The sequence below is a fragment of the Panthera leo genome, chromosome D1 (genome assembly GCF_018350215.1).
Source record: "Panthera leo isolate Ple1 chromosome D1, P.leo_Ple1_pat1.1, whole genome shotgun sequence".
NCBI classification, from domain to species: Eukaryota; Metazoa; Chordata; class Mammalia; order Carnivora; family Felidae; genus Panthera; species Panthera leo.
The window spans coordinates 64869378-64891578 of record NC_056688.1 but is presented as its reverse complement, the minus strand read 5'-3'; the positions used below and the strand labels follow the sequence as shown (position 1 = coordinate 64891578).

The 22201-nt window shown below is 43.9% G+C and overlaps 1 protein-coding gene across 1 annotated transcript; it reads right to left on the bottom strand.

Annotated features, from left to right (window-relative positions):
* Positions 1-5874: 5874 nt before the first annotated feature.
* EIF3F (eukaryotic translation initiation factor 3 subunit F) lies at positions 5875-13340 on the bottom strand. Its single transcript, XM_042905120.1, has 8 exons — positions 12915-13340; positions 9597-9667; positions 9281-9360; positions 8740-8877; positions 7481-7572; positions 6925-7061; positions 6676-6789; positions 5875-6101 (listed from the first exon to the last, which is right to left on the bottom strand). Exons 1-8 carry the CDS (start codon positions 13312-13314, stop codon positions 6024-6026), a joined length of 1110 nt encoding a protein of 369 aa, XP_042761054.1. The 5' UTR covers positions 13315-13340; the 3' UTR covers positions 5875-6023.
* Between the last annotated feature and the right edge of the window lie 8861 nt (positions 13341-22201).

Below are 22201 nucleotides of genomic sequence, written 5' to 3'. Positions count from 1 at the left end.
AAGGACAGGAGCTTCTGTTTCTGAAGACTGGGGGTATACTACCTTCCTGGCATGTAATTGTTCCTAGATACATTCTTATTCACCAACCCAGAAGCTCTCCAAACTCTGTTGGACAGAAACACCACTACATAGGCATGACTGATTAAATCATTGGCCATTGGTGATTAATTCAATTGGTGACTTTCAGCCCCTCTCCCCTCCCCCCAAGCTGAAAATTCCAAACTCAAATCACTTCATTAACATAAACTCGGTGTGGTTGAAAGGGTCTGGTTAGGAATAACAAAAGACTCTTTACACCATTTATAGCTCTTATCACTTAAACAAATTCCAAAGGGTTTAAAAGCTGTGTTCCAGGAACCTGGATGAAAAGCCAAATATGTGTTTCTGTATTTTTGGTACAGTATCACAGAGGGCAAGACTGAAGGCAGAGTAGTAATGAACTAGTTGAAGCATGGAGGGGAGAATCAAGGATTCATCCATGTTTCTGGTTTTGACAACAGAATACCTGATGTGTCATCACCTGAGAAGGGAAATTCAGGTGTTGTGGAGGAGGAAGAGACAATCAGCTCAATATTGAACATGTTGAATTTAAGATGCTTCTGAGACACCCAGGGGAAATCTAGTGTTCATTTACCTAGTCTGCGATCAGCTCTGAATATGGGCCAGAGCTAGAGCTGAAGACTGGGCACCTTTAACAAACTGGCAATAATCGCAGTCAAAGGCTTCTATGAGACCTTCCCAGCACAGTGTGTAGACTGTGAGAAGGACCCAGGATGGAAGCCTGGGGAATGAAACCTTAAGGGAGGGTCAGAGGAGGAAGGATGAAGCAGAAGCACAGAAAAGGGGAACAGGAAAAAATAAGAGAACTGTGGTGTCTTAGAACTTAAGCGACACATATGATCTCACTGAGACCCTTTCTGAAATGTTTCTAGCACATGCACAACCACACACAAAGAGAATGTGTGAACACACATTCACAGTAAAAACAAACTTGTGCACACATTAGCACAGGCTGTAAGGAAAAAAAGAGTTCCAGTATCATCCATTTTCTGTCAAAATGGCATAGGGTATTTCTAGGCATAGGGTATTTCTTTCCCTACAAACACCTCCCTAGCCAAGAGTCAGCAACGAAAGAGCCACATGGTCGACACTGTCTTTGAGCCTTTGGCAGTTTTCTGTGTCTACAATGCAATTTCCCTCTCCTTTTTCAGTCTGTTGCTTCTTCATTCTTCAAGTCCAGCTTGGATCTTACTTCCTAGATGGAAGACTTCCATGACCTCCAATGTCTCGTGACTCCCAATGCAATCATCTTTTTACTTGTTTGCCCCTCCAAAAGGTTCTAAGCAGGATTCTTGCTTAGCACCTTGCTGCCATTTGGTATTACATGAATAAATGAATAACTTCATTAACTCCATTGAGTAAATTCTTCAATCTTTCCTTAAAAGATTTGGTGTAGCCCCATAGTTGATCAAATAAGTCACAATTACTTAGTTGCATTTAAGACCTCACCATTTGGTCTGCTAAAGAACAAAATTCACCTGAGCAAATCTGAAGATCTAATTGGCTTTGCTAAACAATTCATAAATTGGGCAACATCCCATCTACCAATCAGAGATGCTCCCAGGAGTTGTACAAAATGTAAGGTCTCATAGGAAAGGAGGAGGGCAAGTTACTGGCAAGGTTTTTATCATGCAGACTACCTCACTAGTGTTGGTCAGAAAATTTCATAGTTGGCTGTTAAAAGGTGACATTCCTGGGATAAGCTGAAACTAATTAAATCTTGGGGGGCAAATGACTTCACTTTGGGCTTTTTAAAACAGGTCCCAACCTATCCCTCTAACCTTAATTCTGGACACATCTCCACATGCTGTAAGCTTCCACCACTCTGGAGTAGCCAGCTTTTCCATATACTATCCCTTTAATCATCTTTATAAAATACCAGGTAACGTCTTAGATTCCCGTATCTCACCATTCAAGTTCAACCAGTCTCCAAGCCCTCCTGAGTCTGCCTCTTAACATCCTCTTCAATCATAGTCTTGTCGCCATCCTTGTTGCCACTGTCGTGTCCTCTGAACAGTCACAGTGGCCCCGATTCACCTTCCGGTCTTCTGCTTCTCTCCCTTAGCAGGGGATCTTCCTGAAATGCCTGATTAAATTATGCAGCCTCCTCCTCCCCCAAATTCTAGGATAATGTCCAACCTCCATAGTCTTGAGGGCTCTTATGGTCTGCCCCCAGAATATGCCTCCTTGGTTTTTGAACAGGTGTTTGCATGTTTCCTTTGCCCTGTTTATCCTTTCCCAAGTTCCTCGTAAAAAAAGACTAGCCCAGGTATTTATGTCCTGGGTAGAATCTTCCCAGACTCCCTAGGACAGACCTGGTCAACCTTTGTAATATGCTCCTGTAATGTTTCATTTTTGCCATATTATCTTACTGAGTCACTGAACTGTGAAGCAGAGGGCTACAGAGGAAAAAAAAAGAAAAATCCAGACCTGAATTAAAACCCCATTTCTTCACTTCCTAATTGTGTAGCCTACCTCGAGTAACATACTCCACTTCTCTGAACCCCAGCTTGTTCTGTGATATGAAGAGAAGACTGACCGAAACAGAACAGGTGCTCATTGAGGGCTAGATCCACACTCATTTTCTATTTTGCAACTACTTACTCTTCTGTTTTCTCCATCAAAATGTGAACTCCTTAATGCCAGTAGCATGGAGTGCACACTTACTGACCTAGTGCTAGCATACTATTTGGCAAATACTAAACACTTAATGCTTGAGTCAACAATATAGAGCAAATGGTGTTAGTGTACACGGGGTTACTATCCACTATCAGTGTCGACATAGTTTCAGAGACTCACTGCCATTTGGCATCAGTCTGCCAATTGGATTAGATGCTCCAGAGGCTCAGTGTGCCTGAGGATGCATTCCTGTGGGATCTATCTGTTCCTAAGATCAAGATGTCCCCGGGCTCAGGATACTTTATTTAGGGTTAGGCCATCCATTGATAAGGACTCTCCAAAGGTCAGAATGTTCATTGAAGCCCATCAGGGGAGGTACAGGAATATGCCATTTATGTCTAAGAAGCTAATGCTATCAAACCGACCATCAGAATGAAGCTCATGGACACTGGGTAACTGGTGTTGCCCAGCTTCTGCAGGGAAGAGGGAGTAAGTGAGAAATGGAGAGGTGGTGGGGCCATCACTTTAGTAGGGCTAGTTGGTTGCATAGTTTGTTGGATTGATTGAAAGGACTAATCAGTTTGGGTGGCTAAGGTCTGTGGAATGTTTGGACAGGATTTGGGGGATAAAGAAGATGGATTAGTATTTGAAGGTTGCAGTCTGGAAACGCTTTGAACTCGCTAGCGGGGGTTCTTTGGAAAGTTGTTTGAGGAGTAGGGGAAGGGAGACTTCTGCTAAAGATTGTTGAAGAGCCCTGAACAGGGAACCTCTTGTGACAGGATGGCCGGGTGGGGTGGGTAACTCGCCAGTTGCGGAGCATTATCTTCACTGGTGTAGGCTTGTTCCGTTTTTGCTTCGACTGTACAAGTCCCATCTTAGCCGTAACTTCTTAACTGTCCCCCATGGCTTGTTGCTGCTTCTCCCAATCATGGGATCCTCAGAACTGCTGGGAATCACTGCTCCCACTCCCCACTCAGTATGGAATGGTAATGTGAGGGGGGCAGGTGGTAAAAAATCCTCGATGTGTGCTGAACCAAGGCATGTCAGGCCATGGTCTCCCATGCGTTCTGCTTCATTTCCTGGGCCTCTTATGGTTCTAATTCAGGTTACTTGCAGTCCTCACTTGGACCACTCCAGCTACCTTTCTGATGACCAAAGGCATCATCCTGAAAGGCACTCCTGCTTCTTTCAGAAACTTTTTTGCGGTCTCCCTTAGCTATTCTGGTGGTGACAAGCCCTCATCAACCATCTCTTGCTAGCTGTCCTTTGCACAGACCCGCCACACCATGTCTCTTCACTGTGTCCAGGCCAGTCTATCTCTGCCTCGTTCAGCTTATTCTCACCCCAGGGACAGCTGTGGTCATCCTTTAAGCTCCATTCCAGGGTTCTAGGTTTACCTCGTCGGTGAAAATCTTCTCCAGTGACTTTTCTGGGCTTCTGCAGCAGTTTATACTCTCAATTCCACAAGGGATGCTTTTGGCTGCCCTTGGCTTGAAGACCGCATGCCTCCTGAGAGATGGTATTTCTTTTGTCCCCTGTCCTCTACTTCTCAGGAGGGTCAAAGCTACCAGGCTCTGGGCAGCCTCGAAGGAAAGAGGAAGGATTAGATTCTGCATTCTGACCCTATAGTATGCATTGTCTTCTGAGACTAGTCTTTTTCATTCAATGTTTTAAGATGTCCTGCTTACAGTTGCATGACAATTTTGTGTCCATATTTTAGGTGTATCTCACACATAAAATATAGGTGGGATTTGTTTTTTAACTTCAATCTTTTTTTTCTCTCATTAGTTTAATCCTTTTTACATTTAGTGTGGTTACTATATTTGGATGTACATCTGCCATCTTTATTTGCTTTACCCAGTTTTCCCATGCTTTCTCAATTAAAAAAAATTCTTTCCTTTTTCTTATTCTATTATTTCCCATCATTTTCATTTGGAGATTATTTCCAGTGAGTAACCCTGGAATTTTATCATGCATATTTAAAAAAACTGAAGTTGGTATTAACCACCCACCCCAAAAATAGAACACAAACACTCTGAACTCTGATCAACCCTCTTCCCATTGTGCATGCTATTTTTAACCTCACAATTTGGCGTAACTATTGTCATTTCATGCCTACGTGTAAAAATGTATCATTACTATTCATAGCTTATGACCCCCAGAACTTGTCACATGTCTCAGAAACAGAATTACAATCTGGGCCTTTTTGATACCCACTTGCTTTCATTTACCTTTCCACTCCAACACGTAACATAACCGTAAGTCCCTGAATAATGACCCATTTCTTCTCAACCTAAGGTATTTCGCAGTGGCCAGGCAGAACACTCCAGCAATCAGATGAAAGGGCTGTTTGAAGTCTACAAAATCCCTGGGAAATATCATCTAGTCTTTGCTTAGATTCAGCCATTGGCAGAGCTCAACACAGCCTGATGGTGCTTTCAAGTTACACATAGTACTGAAGGAGTTTGCAGTTTGGGGGATATCTCTTTAAATTTAAGCTATAGATCCTAAACTTGCCTCCGCGAACCATAGTGGCAAATAGCTCCATTCTACTATTCAAGTAGTTTATGACCCTGACCACACTCTTTACTCTTTCAGTTCAGATCAAGCATTGAATTCCCTTAATTATTTTCCCTGCATGGATTCTCCTTTTCACTTCCTGTGGAAACCCCACATGATCCATCAAAAAATGGTTCAGAGTATTGCCAGTGGACACCTTTCCAGACTGAAAGCCAAAAGAAAAATTTGGTAAAATGCAGTTAATCCTCAGGAGAAGACTTTCTTCCCACCAGCATGTACTCATGGGTCCCAGGACTGAGATTTGTACCCACTCCTTTGTTCCTCTCCACTCACCCACCAACACATGCTCTAGGTCCTCCTAATTGTGCACAGGGCAACACTTTGTACTGTCATTCATGTGAGGCACTATGGAAGAGAAGTGACAAAAATGTTTTTTTGAAGGTCCAGTTTGCTCTAATCATAGGCAAAAGAGCGGGAAGAAAGTACCTCTGTGAAACCACTGTGCAAAGAAGGCTGTCTGGTCTGGGGGCAGGTGAAAAGTGGCTTGGACTTGGGTTATGGGTGCAACTACTGATGGCAAGTCACCAACACACAACCAACTTCTACCCAAGTATTCACTTCCTGGTTTTTGCATGAGCTCTCCCTCCACCCAGCAGTAAACTCATATAAGATGGATTCATTTACAAAAGGTAGGCTATGTTTATTTAGAGTCACAAGCAGTTGACTGACTCAGTGTGACTCAAACCACAAGGAAACCATCCTACGACACTCCATTCTGAGTCCTGGGGTGGCCCAGATTGGCAGGAGTGCTGCTTGGGGCCCATTCACAGGTTTACAAGTTTCTCATTGAGGGCAATCTGTGACTGCGTGAGATTGGCCAGGTAGGTCACCATCAGCAGGTCCTGGAAGAGGAAGAAGCCACAATAAGAGAGGGGTTGGGCAGAAAGGGAGAAGAAAGTCTGGGGTTGGCCAGCTCCATGGTGAACACCGGGTAGAGGGCAGTCCTGGATAAATAACAGCTCAGAAGAGGTTGAGCAAGACTCAAAGGTGGAAGATAAGAATGAAATGTTTGAGAACACTTTCTCTTCTTTACTGATACACTTATAAACGTGGGGTGCTTTAGCCAAGATCTGGGGTAAGATATGGGGAGCGGGAAGTCTGTGAACCCAGATGGGGAAAATAAGAAATTGCATTTTCGTTAACCTCTGAATTTAGCATTTCTTTTGACCATGAATCTAGATAGCAAGTCACAGTAGTATCAGCAGTTCCTGAGACAATGGAATCAAAGAAGAGAAGGCAGAAGACCTCCCCAAACACATGTACCATCTCTTCCTTCCTCCCAACCTGGACTGCAAGGGGCCAACGGCAAAGCCCTTTCTCCTCTGTTCCCCTCTAGGTCATCTCCCTTCACATTTGTGTGCATGAGCTGAGGTGGGGGAAGACACAAGCTCCCAGAAGCTCAGGGATGGCACTTACATTGATGTTGCTATTGAGCATGGTCTCAAAGTCATCAGGAACAATCTTGGGTACTTGGTTAACCAGACTCATCAAGAAGCGGCCCACAGTATTGTCAGCAGACACCTTTCCGGACTAAGCACCAAACAAAGATTCAGTGAGGCACAGTTAATTCTCACCACCAAGGACTGTCACTTCACCAGTACACCTCTCAGAGATCTCGGAGTGGAGATCTATGCCCTCCTCCTTTCTCGCCTTCCCCCTCCTCACCAGCACATCCTCTGCATACTGCAACACTGTGCTCAGGGCATCCTGGATGCGAGCCGATGCCCCTCCTACTTGCTGCAAGTCACTTGAAAGTCCGATCACCCGGTTGGGGCTAAAACAGGTCTTCATGATCAGGTCAACTGTGGGAACAGGTTGGGGGATAGAAGAGGCACAGACATTTCAGTCATTCCATCAGGGAAGAGACTATCTCTAATCATTCTGCTAACTTTCTCACTTCCCTCTGGATACAGCCAACTTCTCTGAAACCCTGCTCTGCTCTTAGCTGCTTCTCTTCCACCTGCTAGAGCTTAATCACTGGTTTTGGTCTTATATGAATGGCCACGTAGCCTGTGGTGCTGATAATTTCCCATTCTAATTGCACAAATAATTCCTGGAAGTTCGTTTATAATGGAGAACGATTGTGACTTTAATCATCACAGACTTTAGATCAACGGTTCCTCTTCAACCTACCCAAAGCCCTCCATTCTTGTTAGAGAGCAGCTACCCTGTGCCCTGAAAAGTGTCAGACCTCAAAAGAGGGTATGGGAAGGTTACTCACCTCCGATGCGTTCAGTGTCATAATACGCGTATTTCACGGTCAGAGGTGTGAACATGACCCCCATGGTCCTCCCAGGGACACCCATTAAAGTGCTGGGGAGAGAGAAGTCAAGGTAAATAAATAGCCTTGGGAGAGGGCTTCCATGTCTAGTCCAGGCTGGGAAAGCAGTCATACCAAGGTTATGGGTTCCAAGGTTCTGAGACAAGGCTGAAACCACCTGAACCTGAGGTCTCATGGGAGCAAGTCACATTTTTCCTTTAGCTCACTTCACACACAATGAAGCCTGGCCTGCGAGAGGGGACTCAGCCTGCAGATCTGACTTGGTCCCTTCAGAGGACTGTTTCACTCACTGCAATATCAGTGATGAAACAGGACGCTGCATTTCCCTGTGGAGCTGGCTGCCCAGATATCCACCCGTAGGTCTTCTATGAGACTGTGCCCTTCATTAGCACTGAAAAAAGCAAATTGACTCCAGCCCACCAAGACTAGATTAGGTGCTTTAAGAAATCTCACTAAAGGTGACTGCCTTTACTATGTCAACTATATATTTTCACCTGGACCAAAGTCTGTTACATTAGGTCACACGCAGAAAGTGCACCAAATCAAACAGCGTAAGAGATACGCTAAGAAATGCCTTCATTCTAACCAGAAAAGATAATCCTTCCAACTCTCCCAGCAGCCCCTTCTTCAGCATGCCTCCCCTGTCAACAGGAATTTTAACTGCCTGCAAGCTCAACGTGTCAATGCTATAATGTTATTGTCACCAAAACTGTACTCGACCCTGGGGTAATAGATGTAGTCACAAAGGACAGCCATCCTTTAATCTGTATGACTCTGAGTCCTGTGTATCCAGGAATAATGATTAACAAACGGTTACTCAGAAAAGCAGTGAACATGACCAAAATACCAGCGAGGATCAGCTATAGGAACCGTGAAGAGTTAGCTTATAGAAACGATGACAGGAAAAACATGACAGTTTGCTCAAATACCTAAAGGTCTGTCATCTGAAATTGGTTAAAAGAAATAAGTAGAAATCTGGGGTACAACTGGTATCAGCAAGTGGATATTTGAGGGACAAATTTTGTTTCAGAGTAAAACCCTTCTAGTGATAACTGTGGAGAGGGAGGAATGGGTTTCCTTATGAGGCAATGAGTTATACACTGAAGGATTAAACCTGCTTGGGGTGGAGGTGGGTGTCATCCAGGCATGGTAGGAACCAGACAGCCTTTTATGGCCTTGTGCCCCAAGACACCGGTCACCTGACATAGGCCTTGATGCTCATGCGGCCATTCTGGAGGCTCGTGTCCACGGTGAGGTGAATGGGGTTGGGGGCTTCCCGGCTATAGTACTCATGGATCAGCACAGAATGCTCTGTAATGTCATGGCCTGTAGCATACCTGGAAAATGAAACATAGTTGTGGATTCAAGTCTACATGTAAATTAATACCAAACACAATGGTAAAATGGATGTCTCTAGGTAGCATTACCCCCAGTGCAACCTAAACGCAAAAAGACTACACTGAAAACTGTATTAACTCAAATCAAAGGCTGACTCAGAGCTCTTGAAACATTACAAGTCATCAGCAAGGCAAAAATACTTGGCTCAGTAAAAGCTACAATTCAAAGTAAATATTCTTGGCCTCATGAGATTAGAACTGCCAGCAAGACACTCTAAATTCACAGATCCCTGAAGTAATACACTTTCAATACTCTGTCTCCAAAAGGGAGTAGAATAACTAGCTTGGTAGCAAAAAACCTTGGCAATCACGAACACTTTCCATTCCCCCAACTCCAACTTACCAGCCCAGAATGAGCTCATTTGGAGAGACTTTCTTGTGTAATTCATACATGTTCTTAGCGAATTCCATGTCAACAGCCACCTTAGAAGAAAAGCAGAAAAGGAAGCTAAGAAGCTAGAAGTCCATAGAAAAAATGGATGAAAAGGGCCAGAGCCCACCCCAGCAGACAAGAGGCCCAGGAAGTATGTACCCATAGAAAGAAGGTTCTTTGTTGAACTTTTAGTTATAGAAGCACAACGTATTGTGCAGGAGAAGCCTTAAGGAGAGCCTAGCAAACAGTTATAGACCACACAGTGGCAGCTCAAGCTCCCACTCACCTCATCTTCTGACTCGTTGTGTGGCACTGAAAAGCAGTTAGTGACCTCCACTGAATGCTTGTCAACGGTGCCTGTGAGAGAGAATTGTCCACGTGTTACAAGACCCTAGGGCACTCGGCAGCCTCCGACCACTTTCCAAATGCTTTCAGAGGCCTCCTCAAAGTCAATGAACAAATTGAATTCGTAAATTCTAAGTTAGCCATATGCATCAGTGGGACCAGGATTCTCCAGAGAGCTGAAGCTCTGAAGCGATCTCTCTTTGCTTTAGCCATCAACATATGGGGTCTATTCTTCCTTCACAAGGTGGTCTTCTGCTTATCTGTTCCATCCTGCTACCAGTCCTACTCCAGGTCTTTTTTCTATGACCTTCATTTTCAGCCTCTAGACTTTCTCCCTACAATTCAATCTGCAGAACTACCTGGAAAATTCTAATAATGTCTACACAGGGCACCCATACAGTAGCCTAGTCCCAAAGCACAGTGTTAGGGAGCTTCACCTGTACCTCCCTTCAGTCATCTAGTCCCATGGTCATAACCTTAGCCCCATCACCATCCAGAAACCTTCTACCTGTGAACCTTAAACATGAGTATCAGTCTTTTACCACAAACTCCTATTCTAGTTTTGATACCCTTACTCCCATTACGTTTGTTTCTTGACCTAAGACTGCTGGTCCCTTGGGTTCTCCATTTTTTTCTAATCTACTGGCACTGCCCATACCAGGCTTCAAGCCCTGCCCTCTATACTAGTGACCACAATGCTGCCCACGCCTGTGTCTGTTTAATTCCACTTCACTATGGTTTTTGCTCCCTTAGGTGAAACTACGTCCGCAAACCCAGTGGGTAAATACTTTTTCTCTTATTTGACCTCTCATCAGCATTCAATAGACTTGACCATTTCAGACTTCTGAAGCAGTTTTGAGTCTTCTATATTTCCATGCCGCTATAATAACCTTCTATTAGAGCATTTATCATATTGTATTCTAATTATTTGAATGAGTAGATCTTCATCTTGAATTGAAGGTTAGAGTAGATGTTGTTTTATCAAACTTTAAATTACAAATATTTAAAACAATTTTATGGTACTTAAAAGATACCACTGACTTCTTTTAGCCAAATTAAATGTTTCATGAATTAATGTCTGAGTAAATATATAAGCTCCTAGTAAGAAGAGTCTGTTTCATTTTTCAGTAAGTACTATCCCTGTAACACCTAGCATTGTACCATGGTCCCAGTCCAGAAGAGAATCTTAAGATGTAGATTACAGGTCACTAAATAAGGTCACTATAGTATCTGGGGTACTTAATACTCTCCCTCAGTGGAGAACTGTTTCTTTAGTTAAATAGCTCATGCATGTGAGTTTGGAAAATTTGGCAGTGCAGCTGAAAGAGTAGTCTTTGTCAAGTGCCAAGTTAATGTTGCAAAAATCATTTGTTACAGAAGCTCAAAGCAGGACATGGTTACAGAAAGCTATTATACTTTGGGAAGTTAGGAGTGGGGGTGAGGGTGGCGGTATGGGATGAAGGACTGATACTTAATTAACACTTTTCCTGGGAACCTGGAAGATGAGTGGAACTTGGAACAAATGAGGGAGATCAGGGAAGGCACTTGTGGCAAAGAGAATACAAAGTCTTGGTTTCAGAAAAACTTTGGCAATGTTTGGAAGACAATGGATCAATTAAAGTTCCTGTAAAATGCTAAACCTTCAAAAATAAGTAAAGAGAGACTATGTTTGTGTGTTGCAGGGGTAGAGCCCTGATGTGGAGGATGGCAACTAATGGCTGTTTTGTAGCTCATGTGTCCCAGCAGTTAGATGCTCTTGGTAATAATTTTGCTCTTGCAAAGCCCAAGTCTAAGTAGCACCCCCCCCCCCCCCCCCCCGACAGAACTAGACTTTAGGTAATTTGTTCCAAGGCACATGGTTAATATTTGGTGCAATCTACCTACAATCTTGTCTTCTTTGCAATACACCAATTGTCTTCTATGGTGGAAGAACTATTACATGTCACAAAGGTATCCAAAATTGGGGACAAAGATGGAATGAAAATTAATTTGATGGGATCAGCAGTACCCATAGAAAGAGGCACATTATCAGTAACCTCTCTCTAGTGCTTCTCCATTTTACAAATTACTTTAACATATTAGGGAGACTAATGGACAGAAGATCAGGCTTAACTCTGGAAAATAGTACGGAGGTTCCTCAGAAAGTTAAAAATAGAACTACCCTATGACCCAGCAACTGTGCTACTAGGTATTTATCCAAAGGATACAGGTGTGCTGTTTCAAAGGGGCACATGTACCCCAATGTTTATAGCAGCACTATCAACAATAGCCAAAGTATGGAAAGAGCCCAAATGTCCATCAATGGATGAATGCATAAAGATGTATACACCCCTATATACATACAATGGAGTATTACCCAGCAATCAAAAAGAATGAAATCTTACCATATGCAAGTACATGGATGGAACTGGAGGGTATTATGCTAAGTGAAATTAGTCAGAGAAAGACAAATATCACATGACTTCACTCATATCAGGACTTTAAGATACAAAAGAGATGAACATAAATGAAGGGAAGCAAAAATAGTATAACATCAGGGAGAGAAAACATATGAGACTCTTAAATATGGCAGACAAACAGATGGTTACTGGAGGGGTTGCGGGAGGGAGGATGAACTAAATGGGTAAGGGGCATTAAGGAATCTACTCCTGTAATCATTGTTGCACAATATGCTAACTTAGATGTAAATTAAAAAGATAAATAAAAATAAACAAATAAATTAAAAAGATCAGGCTTAAACCTTTAGGAAAACAGAGGATTATTGAAGCCCTAAACGAGTTTCTGACAAACCGGTTTACTTGTTCAAAGGGATGTCTTTTTACAGATCTCCCCACTCCTTTCTCAAGTGGTTAAAAATGTCTTTGTAAACACCTAGAAAATAAAGAAATTTAGTCCGTAGGAAAGGGGGGAAAACGTGGTCATTGGGTTTAGGGAGTCAAATGTTTCTGACTTCCTACTCAGCATCTGAACTCATTTTTGGTCATACTTGGCCTGAAATGCTACTGGGCAGATTAAAAATAAAATGTAAATCATTCCGCATACGGTTTTTATTCAGTAACTAACTACTGCTTACGTATTTTATGCCACCCGAAGTGACAGAAATGTGGCAGGGAAGTTCAAGTTTCTTAAGGAGGTAAGTCGCGGCAGGAAGGTGGCATGGAAGAATAGGTAAGAGGTCAATGGGGATGGGAAGGGAGGGGAACAAGAGAAAAAGGAGGTGGGAGGAAGAAGATTCAGACGATTGTGTCTGACCACTCACCCAGCAGGGTGCCGATAACTCGGGCAGCGCCCTCGTTGCGTCGCTCGTAGCTGTCCACGATGGAGGCCAAAATGACCGGGTGCAGCCGGACCACACGGCCGCCGGGGAAGGGGCCTGGAAGAGCAGGACCGGGCAGTGACTGCGCAGGGGTCTGCGCTGGGGCCGGCGCTGAGGCCGAGGTCTGGCCCGGAGCCGCGGTCGTAACCGCTGCAGCCGCCGCGTCTGAGGATGAGGCTGGAGCCGGCGTTGGAGCCGGAACCGGCGCTGGAGCAGGAGACGGGGCTGGCGCTGAGGCTGGGGTTGGGGACGGGACTGGGACCGAGGGTGGGGCCGCGGCTGGAGCTGCGGCTGGAGCTGGAGTAGCGGCAGACGCACTCGCCGGTGCTGCCGGTGTGGCCATCTTGTCGAGAAAGAAGGAGCCAGGAACGGAAGGGAGTGAGTTGAAGAATATTAGGGGCACGATAGGCTGAATATGCACCACGTGAACCAGATCTTTGTGCCTATTGGTCACTGATGATGTTTCTCACGGCACTACAATTTCCTGCTGAGTTTGTGCTCTTTAATTTCTGTCCCATGAGCACTCAGTGAGAGGCGAGCTAAATAGTTCCGAGCAAACTTGGGACCCCCGCTGAGAAAGGGAAACAGCTCAGTCTGCGCAGCTGCCGCCAGATGGACCCAGAGAGCGGAGAATGGGTTGTAATTCCTGTTTTCAGACTTCAAAAAGGCAGTGAATTAAAAAAAAAATTTTTTTTTAAATGTTTATTCATTTTTGAGAGAGAGAGAGAGAGCAGGAGCAGGGGAGAGGGAGAGAGGGAGACACAGAATCCAAACAGGCTCCAGGCTCTGAGCTGTCAGCGCAGAGCGGAGGCGGTCGAATTCTTCAACCGTGAGATCACGACCTAAGTGGAAGTTGGAAACTCAAATGACTTAGCCACCCAGCACCCCAGGATAGTGAATGGTAAAGTGCCTTTAACGGCACTTCTTGACAGAGTCATAAGAAGACAATGCGGTGGCTTATTCTATTCAGCAGTTTTAATATGTGGCAGATGCTGTTTTAGTCCCTTGGGATATATCAATGAATGAAACAAGGATTGTTGTTCTCCCAAAATTCACCATCTAGTGGAGGGAGACAAATAAGTACATTATATAATATGTTAGAAGATAATGAGAACCATGAAAAAGGGAAAATTAGCGGGGAGTAAGGGGGAATCAGAAGTTAGGGTAGGTCACAATGAGAATGCAAGGTTTGAGTTGATTGAAGGAGGTGAGGGGGGTGGCTATAATTGGGGAGAAGAGCCTTCAGGTCGAAGGAACAGCAATGCAAAGGCTTTAAAGACAGGAGCAGGCCTGGAGTATGTGAGAAGACTATTTGGTGGCTGGTGTGTTCATATCATGATGGGGAATAGCAGAGATGGACCTTTGAATAGGAGTTGGGGAGCAGATCATTAAGGACGTACTAAGCCATGATAAGGATTTTGACTTTTACTCTGAGAGAGGAGGGGAGCCATTGCAGGGTTTGGAGCAGGGGAAGGCCATGATCAGTCTTAGTTTTAAAAGGATCATTCTGGATGTTTTGAGAAGAATAGAATGGGCCAGGGAGAGGTGGTTGTTGAGGAGAGGAGGGTGAGAGAGAAAGAGCAAGAAGACTTTTTAGGAGATTAGCAGGTAGCCTAAGTGAGAGGTGACGGTGGTGGGAACTAGGCCAGTAACAGTGGAAGTGGTGACAGGTTGGTAGACTAGGGACATATTTTGAGGATAGAGACAACAGGATTTTCTGAGGAATTGTATGTGAGGTATGAAAGAGAAGAGTCAAGGATGACTCCATTTTTGTGTGTGTGCTGAACAACTAGTATGAAGAAGTTGTCATCAGTTGAGATAGTAAAAGCTACAAGTGGAGCAGTTTTTTGGGAAAAGATCCCAAGTTCAATTTGGGAGGTGTCATCCTTGAGATGTTTATTAGACATCCAAGCAGAACTGTAGTGTGATCAGGTGGAGATACTTGGGAGAGGGTTAAATGAGTAACCCTCTGTAAATCTCTCAGCATATGCCTGATATACAGCGGTTATTATTATTATTATTTTAAAGTTTATTTATTTTGAGAGAGACAAAACACAAGTGGGGGAGGGGCGGGGGATGGTGGCAGAGGATCAGAACCAGGCTCTGCACTGACAGCAGGGAGCCTGATGTGGGGCTCGAACTCATGAACCATGAGATCATGATCTGAACCAAAGTCAGACGCTTAACCGACTGAGCCACCCAGGCACCCCCAGCAGTTATTATTATTAAGTGGTAGCTATTATCACTGCTATGTAATGGGAGGAGCTCTGATTCTAGTGTACTATGTAACTTTGGGCAATCTATAATTTTTTCTGAGTCTTAGTTTCCTTCTCAGTACAATGGGAATGATGATATCTGCCTGTTAGGAAACCAATCAACTCCCTTAATTAGGTCAAGTCCTGGCAGCTAGTTGGCAAGGTGGGTGGGTGAGGTTGGACTTCTCAGCCCTTACTCTCATGTCCAAGAGCTGCTTTCTCTTTGGAACTACGTTCCATAATTAGAATTTATATGATCCAGCTCCCCTGTCAATATTCTGGGCAGACATATGTTCTTTCTTTTAATTCCCCTAAACACAGGTGAACAGCCTATCAGAGGAGGATTGAAAAGAGACTTGGATTTTTTTTTAATGCTTTATTTATTTTTGAGACAGAGAGAGACAGAGCATGAGTGGGGGAGGGGCAGAGAGAGAGGGAGACACAGAATCTGAAGCAGGCTCCAGGCTCTGAGCTGTCAGCACAGAGCCTGATGCGGGGCTTGAACTCACCGACTGTGAGATCATGACCTGAGCTGAAGTCGGACGCTCAACTGACTGAGCCACCCAGGCTCCTCGAGGCTTGGATTTTGTAACTGGGATCTTTAACAACTCTAGAAGAACAGTATTTGAGGAATTGATGGTGGGGTGGGCATGGAAATCAGAATTCAGGTGGGAGAGAATGGTCAGTGGGAACTGATGGCAGTGAGTGCTGGCTGCTCTCTCAAGAGAATTGGTGGAAAGGAGAGGATACATTTAAGGCAGTAGCAGAGGGGAACAATAGGACTAGAGAAGGGGCCACTTCTCAGTCCCCTGGACTGGAAGAGTTTTAAGTGTACTTTAAACTAAGGGTGAAGATCTAGAGGAAAGAGAAAGATTGAATATACATGTGAGAAGAACCATCTAATGAAAGAAGGGAGGAAAGAGGACCTGAATAGAGAAGTCTAAATGAAAGAGATGTTCTTGCATAGAGTGAGGGACATGCAAGAGAGGCTGCCCCAGGCTGTGGCCTCCCTTATGGATGCTAGTGGGTCTGCCTTACAAGGGCTGATCCCCTGAGATCATCCCATGGGAAGAAGGCCAGAGGAGAGAATCACCTGTGATGAAGAGGTGTTGTTGCTCCGAACTGACCCTTGGGACCTCTATCTACTTATTTGAGTTGGTTGTGGATACTTCATCACCAAGAACTTTACCTTGATGTCAATGTCCTGAAGACCTTTCTCTCTGGAAGGAAAAGAGAAAGGGGTAGATGAAGAAGCAGACATGGGGCGCCTGGGTGGCTCAGTTGGTTGAGAGTCCAACTTCAGCTCAGGTCATGATCTCATTGTTCATGAGTTCAAGCCCTACATTGGGCTCTCTGCTGTCAGTGTAGAGCCTGCTTCGGATCCTGTGTCTTCTTCTGTCTCTACCCCTTCCTTGCCTTACACATACTCTTTCTCTCTCTCTCAAAAATAAGTAAACATTAAAATTTTTTTAAAAAAGAATCAGACACTTTGAATTGGGGAATGAAGGGGAGTTGCAGGACCTCCTGTCAAGTGATAGTTTTCTCAGGGAAGTGGAGCCATGGTGATCTGTTGAGAATGGAAGTGCAAGGGTGGGACTCAGTCTTTGGGCAGTGGAAGAGGGGCCAAGAGTGAGTCATTAAAGGCATTGATCAATTATGAGAGAGCCCAGCTAAGCCTGGAGACCTCAAGGATCTGGTTAGCTTTTGTATTTTTCTCCAGCCACATGGCTAAGAGGCAGGCAGGGAGAGATCATTGGCATGGCCTTCCTAGGAATGCTGACCAGCTAGGATAAGGAAGTACATACATCCAGGATGCTGACTTTTCAATCACTGACTGAAGGATCCAGGCAGGCTGAACCCTATGAATAGAAACTCTGAGGCCTAGGTTCATCATGAAAGGGCAGAAGGCATATATATATATATATATATATATATATACACGTATATATATAGATATATATATGTATATATATAGATATATATACATATATATATATAATGTTTTTTATTTTTTTATTTTTGAGAGAGAGAGAGTGAATGGGTGAGGGGTAGAGACAGAGAGGGACAGAGGATCTGAAGCGGGCTCTGCACTGACAGCAGGGAGCCCAATGTGGGGCTCGAACTCATGTACTATGAGATCATGATCTGAGCAGAAGTTGGACACTTAACTAACTGAGCCTCCCAGGCATGCCATACGTATATAATATACATATAATATACTATGTATATTATATGTATATATAATATATTTTAAATATGTATAAATATAAATAAATATATATGTTAAAATTATATATATATAATTTTTTTAATGTCTGTTTTATTTTTGAGAGAGAGAGACAGAGTGTGAGTGGGGAAGGCGCAGAGAGAGAAGGAGACACAGAATCTGAAGCAGGCTCCAGGCTCTGAGCTGTTAGCACAGAGCCTGTCACGGGGCCCGAACCCAAACCATGAGATCATGACCTGAGCCAAAGTCGAACAGTTAACCAACTGAGTCACCTAGGCATCCCTAAATATATACATATATTTAAATAAGGGATTGGCTCATGTGATTGTAGAGGCTAGGAAGTCCTAAGATATTTACTTAACAAGCTGGAGACCCAAGAGAGCCAATATGTAGTTCTAGTCCAAAAGCAGGCCGACTCAAGACCCAAGCAGAGCCTATGTTTCAGCTTGAATCTGAAGGCTAGAAAAGACCAATGTCCTGCTCAAGCCTTCAGGCAGATGAAGTTCCCTCTTACTCTGGGTGGGGATCAGCTCTTTGTTCTATGCAGGCCTTCCACTGATTGGACAAGTTCCAGCAACATTAGGGATCGCATTCTGTTTAATTCAGCCTATCAATTTAAATGTTAAACCTATCCAAAAGACACACCTACAGTAATGTTTGACCAAATATCTGGAGATCCTGTGCCCTAGTCAAATTGACACATAAAATTAACCATCACACCTGGGATCCTGGTCATCTTGAGGAATATGCTTGATAGTCCTTCCTGAAAAGAAGGTCATAGCTACAGGCTCATGTTAAAATTGGGGACTGTAGCTTGATAAACCCATTCCACCTCTTCGATGACTGGCTGGAGTGAAGGGAGGTCTGACTACAGCTCCAACTACGGGAAGGCCGCAAGGGGGAGCCCGAAGCTCGCTCAGCGCTGCAGGTATGACTTGGGACTTATTGAGGCAGGGCAGTGCAGGAACCATACCTTGGTGGCCGACCACCTGTCCTTCTGTAGACTGGGCCTGGCACAGGCAGGCTGGTAGGCTGCCTCCCACAGTTTGTCTCTGCTCACTGCCAGCAGGTTTCAGGAAGTTGTGCACCTTACGCAGGCTCCACCCACTAGTGCCAGGATGCTCCTTTGCTATGCTAGACTACTACACAGTTAAGGCTCTCTGCCTGGATGCCCTTTCAGACTGAGGTGGTGAGGAGCAGTGGCCACAGTTTGAAAGCAACAGTGTCACAGACCTCAAGCCTCATACCTGCCTCCCTGCATGGCAAATGTTCTCTGTTCTGGAGGGAACCTGGCCCCACCAACTGGTTACCCACCCTGTCAAAAGCCAGCCTGATCAGGCAACTCGTCACACGTGAGATTTGCCCGTCTCCAGTTCATTCTTGACTACTTGGCTAGGCATGCTATTTTCTTAGTTCTCTGATTTTCTGATATCCATATCTTAATTTCTACACTTGCTTCTGGTCTTCCCTCCCTCCACCTGGTTTTGGTCACTAGAGCTTCTTTCTCTGGCTTGCTATTCTCAGCTCATCCTTAATTTCTGCCTCTCCAGATTCTTCAGATTCTAGTCGCAGTGGGCCTGGCCAACCCCCTTGACTTCATGCCAAGGTGGGGGGCAGAAAATCACAGAGAGTTACTTGTGTTTTCTGCCCTTTAAAAAATCTTATTTAAATTTTATTTAAATTATAGTGTAATAATGGTTTCAGGAGTAGAATTTAGTGATTCATAACTTACATATGACACTTAGTGTTCATCCCAACAAGTGCCCTCCTGAATGCTTATCATGCATTTAAACCCATTCCCCCACCCAACACCCCTCCAGCAACCCTCAGTTTGTTCTCTGTACTTAAGAGTCTCTTGTGGTTTGCCTCCCTCCCTGTTTTTATCTTAGTTTTCTTCCCTTCCCCCTATGTTTATCTGTTTTGTTTCTTAAATTCCACATATGGGTGAAATCATATTTATCTTTCTCTGACGGACTTATTTCGCTTAGCATAATACATTTTAGTTCCATCCACGTCATTGCAAATGACAAGATTTTATTCTTTTTGATCGCTGAGTAATAATTCTTTTTGATCGCTGAGTAATAATTCCTGTGTGTGTGTGTGTGTGTGTGTGTGTGTGTGTTTCACTTCTTCTTTATCCATTCATCAGTTGATGAACATTTGGTTTGTTTCCATAATTTGTCTATTGCTGATAGTGCTGCTATAAACACTGGGGGACATGTACCTCTTCATATCAGCATTTTTGTATCTTTGGATAAATTCCTAGTAGTGCAATTGTCAGGTCATAGGGTAGTTCTATTTTTAACTTTTTGAGGAACCGCCATACTGTTTTCCAGAGTGGCTGCACCAGTTTGCATTCCTACCAGCACTGCAAAAGCGTTTCCCTTTCTCTGCATCCTCACCAACATCTGTTGTTTCCTGAGTTGTTAATTTTAGCCACTCTGACAGGTGTAAGGTGGTATCTCGTGGGTTTAATTTGTATTTCCCTGATGATGAGTGATGTTGAGCATCCTTTCATGTGTCTGTTAGCCATCTGGATGTCTTCTTTGGAAAAGTGTTCATGTCTTTTGCTCATTTCTTCACTGGATTATTTGTTTTTTGGTGTTGAGTTTGATAAGTTCTTTTTTAAAAAAAATGTTTATCTATTTTTGAGAGAGAAAGACAGAGAGAGAGAGAGCAGGGGAGGGGCAGAGAGAGGGGAACAGAGGATCCAAAGCGGGCTCTGAGCTGACAGCAGTGAGCCTGATGGCCTGGAATTCACAAACCTTGAGATCACGACCTGAGGTGAAGTCAGACGCTTAACTGACTGAGCCACCCAGGTGCCCTGAGTTTGATAAGTTCTTTATAGATTTTGTATACTAACCCTTTATCTGATATGTCATTTGCAAATATCTTCTCCCATTCTGTTGGTTGCTTTTTAGTTTTGTTGATCATTTCCTTCGCTATGCAGATGATTTGTATCTTTTTTTTTAATGTTTTTATTTTTGAGGCAGAGAGAGACAGAGCATGAGCAGGGGAGGAGCAGAGAGAGAGCGGGAGACACAGACTGGGAAGCAGGCTCCAGGCTCTGAGCCATCAGCGCAGAGCCTGACGTGGGGCTCGAACTCACGGATCGCGAGATCGTGACCTGAGCCGAAGTCGGACGCTTAACCGACTGAGCCACCCAGGTGCCCCCAGATGATTTGTATCTTGATGAAGTCCCAATAGTTCATTTTTGCTTTTGTTTCCCTTTGCTTTTGCTTCCCTTGATGAAGTCCCAATAGTTTCATTTTGCTTCTGGAGACATGTCTAGTAAGAAGTTGCTACAGCTGAGGTAAAAAAGGTTGCTGCCTGTTTTCTCCTCTAGGATTGTGATGGCTTCCTGTCCTACATTTAGGTCTTTCATCCATTTTGAGTTTATTTTGTGTATGGTGTAAGAAAGTGGTCCAGGTTCATTCTTCTGCATGTCGCTGTCCAGTTTTCCCAGCACCACTTGCTGAAGAGACTGTCTTTATTCCATTGGATACACTTTCCCACTTTGTCAAAGATTAGTTGGCCATACATTTGTGGGTCCATTTCTGGGTTCTCTATTCTGTTCCTTTCATCTATGTGGTTTTGTGCCAGTACCATACTGTCTTGATGATTCAAACTTTGTAATACAGCTTGAAGACCGGAACTGTGATGCCTCCAGCTTTGGTTTTCTTTTTCAGGATTGCTTTAGCTATTTGGGATCTTTTCTGATTCCATACAAATTTTAGAATTGTTTGTTTCAGCTCTGTGAAGAATTCTGGTGTTATTTTGATAGGAATTGCATTGAATGTGTAGATTGCTTTGGGTAGTATTGATATTTTAACAATGTTTGTTCTTCTGATCCACAAGCATGGCATGTTTTTCCATTTCTTTGTGTCTTCTTCAATTTATTTCATAAGAATTCTATAGTTTTCAGAGCACAGATCTTTTACCTCTTTGGTTAGGTTTATTCCTAGGTATATTATGGTTTGTGGTGCATTGTAAATGGGATTGATTCTTTGATTTCTCTTTCTGTTTCTTCATTATTGGTGTATAGAAATGCAACCAATTTTTGTATGTTGATATTTATATCCTGTGACTTTGCTGAATTCATGGATCAGTTCTAGCAGTTTTTTGGTGGAGTCCTTTGGATTTTTCACGTAGAGTATCCTGTCATTGGTGAAGAATGAAAGTTTGACTTCTTCTTTGCCAATTTGGATGACTTTTATTTCTTTATGTTGTCTGATTGCTGAGCCTAGGACTTCCAACACTGTGTTGAACAACAGTGGTGAGAGTGGACATCCCTGTTGTGTCCCTGACCTTAGGGGGAAAACTCTCAGTTTCTCCCCATTGAGGATGATATTAGCTGTGGGTCTTTTCTGCCCTTCTTGCCTAAGCTACGCTTAGGGGCTGGGTCTTGCCTGGCCCAAGAACCATGACCATATGGCTGTTGCTTATAACTTCAGGAAAGGAGACTTTAGGGTGGCCCCAGATCTTTCTGTGAATATTACAGGAGACATAAGTCTACCCTGCCTGGGCCAGTGTTGTAGCCCAGAGCTGACCTTTGAGAGGCTCTCCCAGTGAAGGAGCCAAGAAGAATCACCTCCATTGGGCTAGATGTGCCCATCTTCTCATTCTTGCATCTAGTGTGTTGCTTTAAAGTGAGGTGGTTCTTTTCAGGTGTCCATGGACCACACTCATTAGTGGAGGTTCTTTTGATACTTGATGTCCTCCAGAAACTTAGTGCTCTTTTTTCTATC

Bases quoted from the DNA above. Each gene is read 5' to 3' on its own strand.
- EIF3F (XM_042905120.1), bottom strand. From the start codon at position 13,314: ATGGCCACACCGGCAGCACCGGCGAGTGCGTCTGCCGCTACTCCAGCT. The intron at 8,878-9,280 runs GTAAGTTGGAGT...TTCATTTTCCAG, and splicing joins AATGAGCTCATTCTGGGCTG to GTATGCTACAGGCCATGACA. The intron at 6,102-6,675 runs GTAAGTGCCATC...TTCCTCTTCCAG, and splicing joins TGCTCAATAGCAACATCAAT to GACCTGCTGATGGTGACCTA.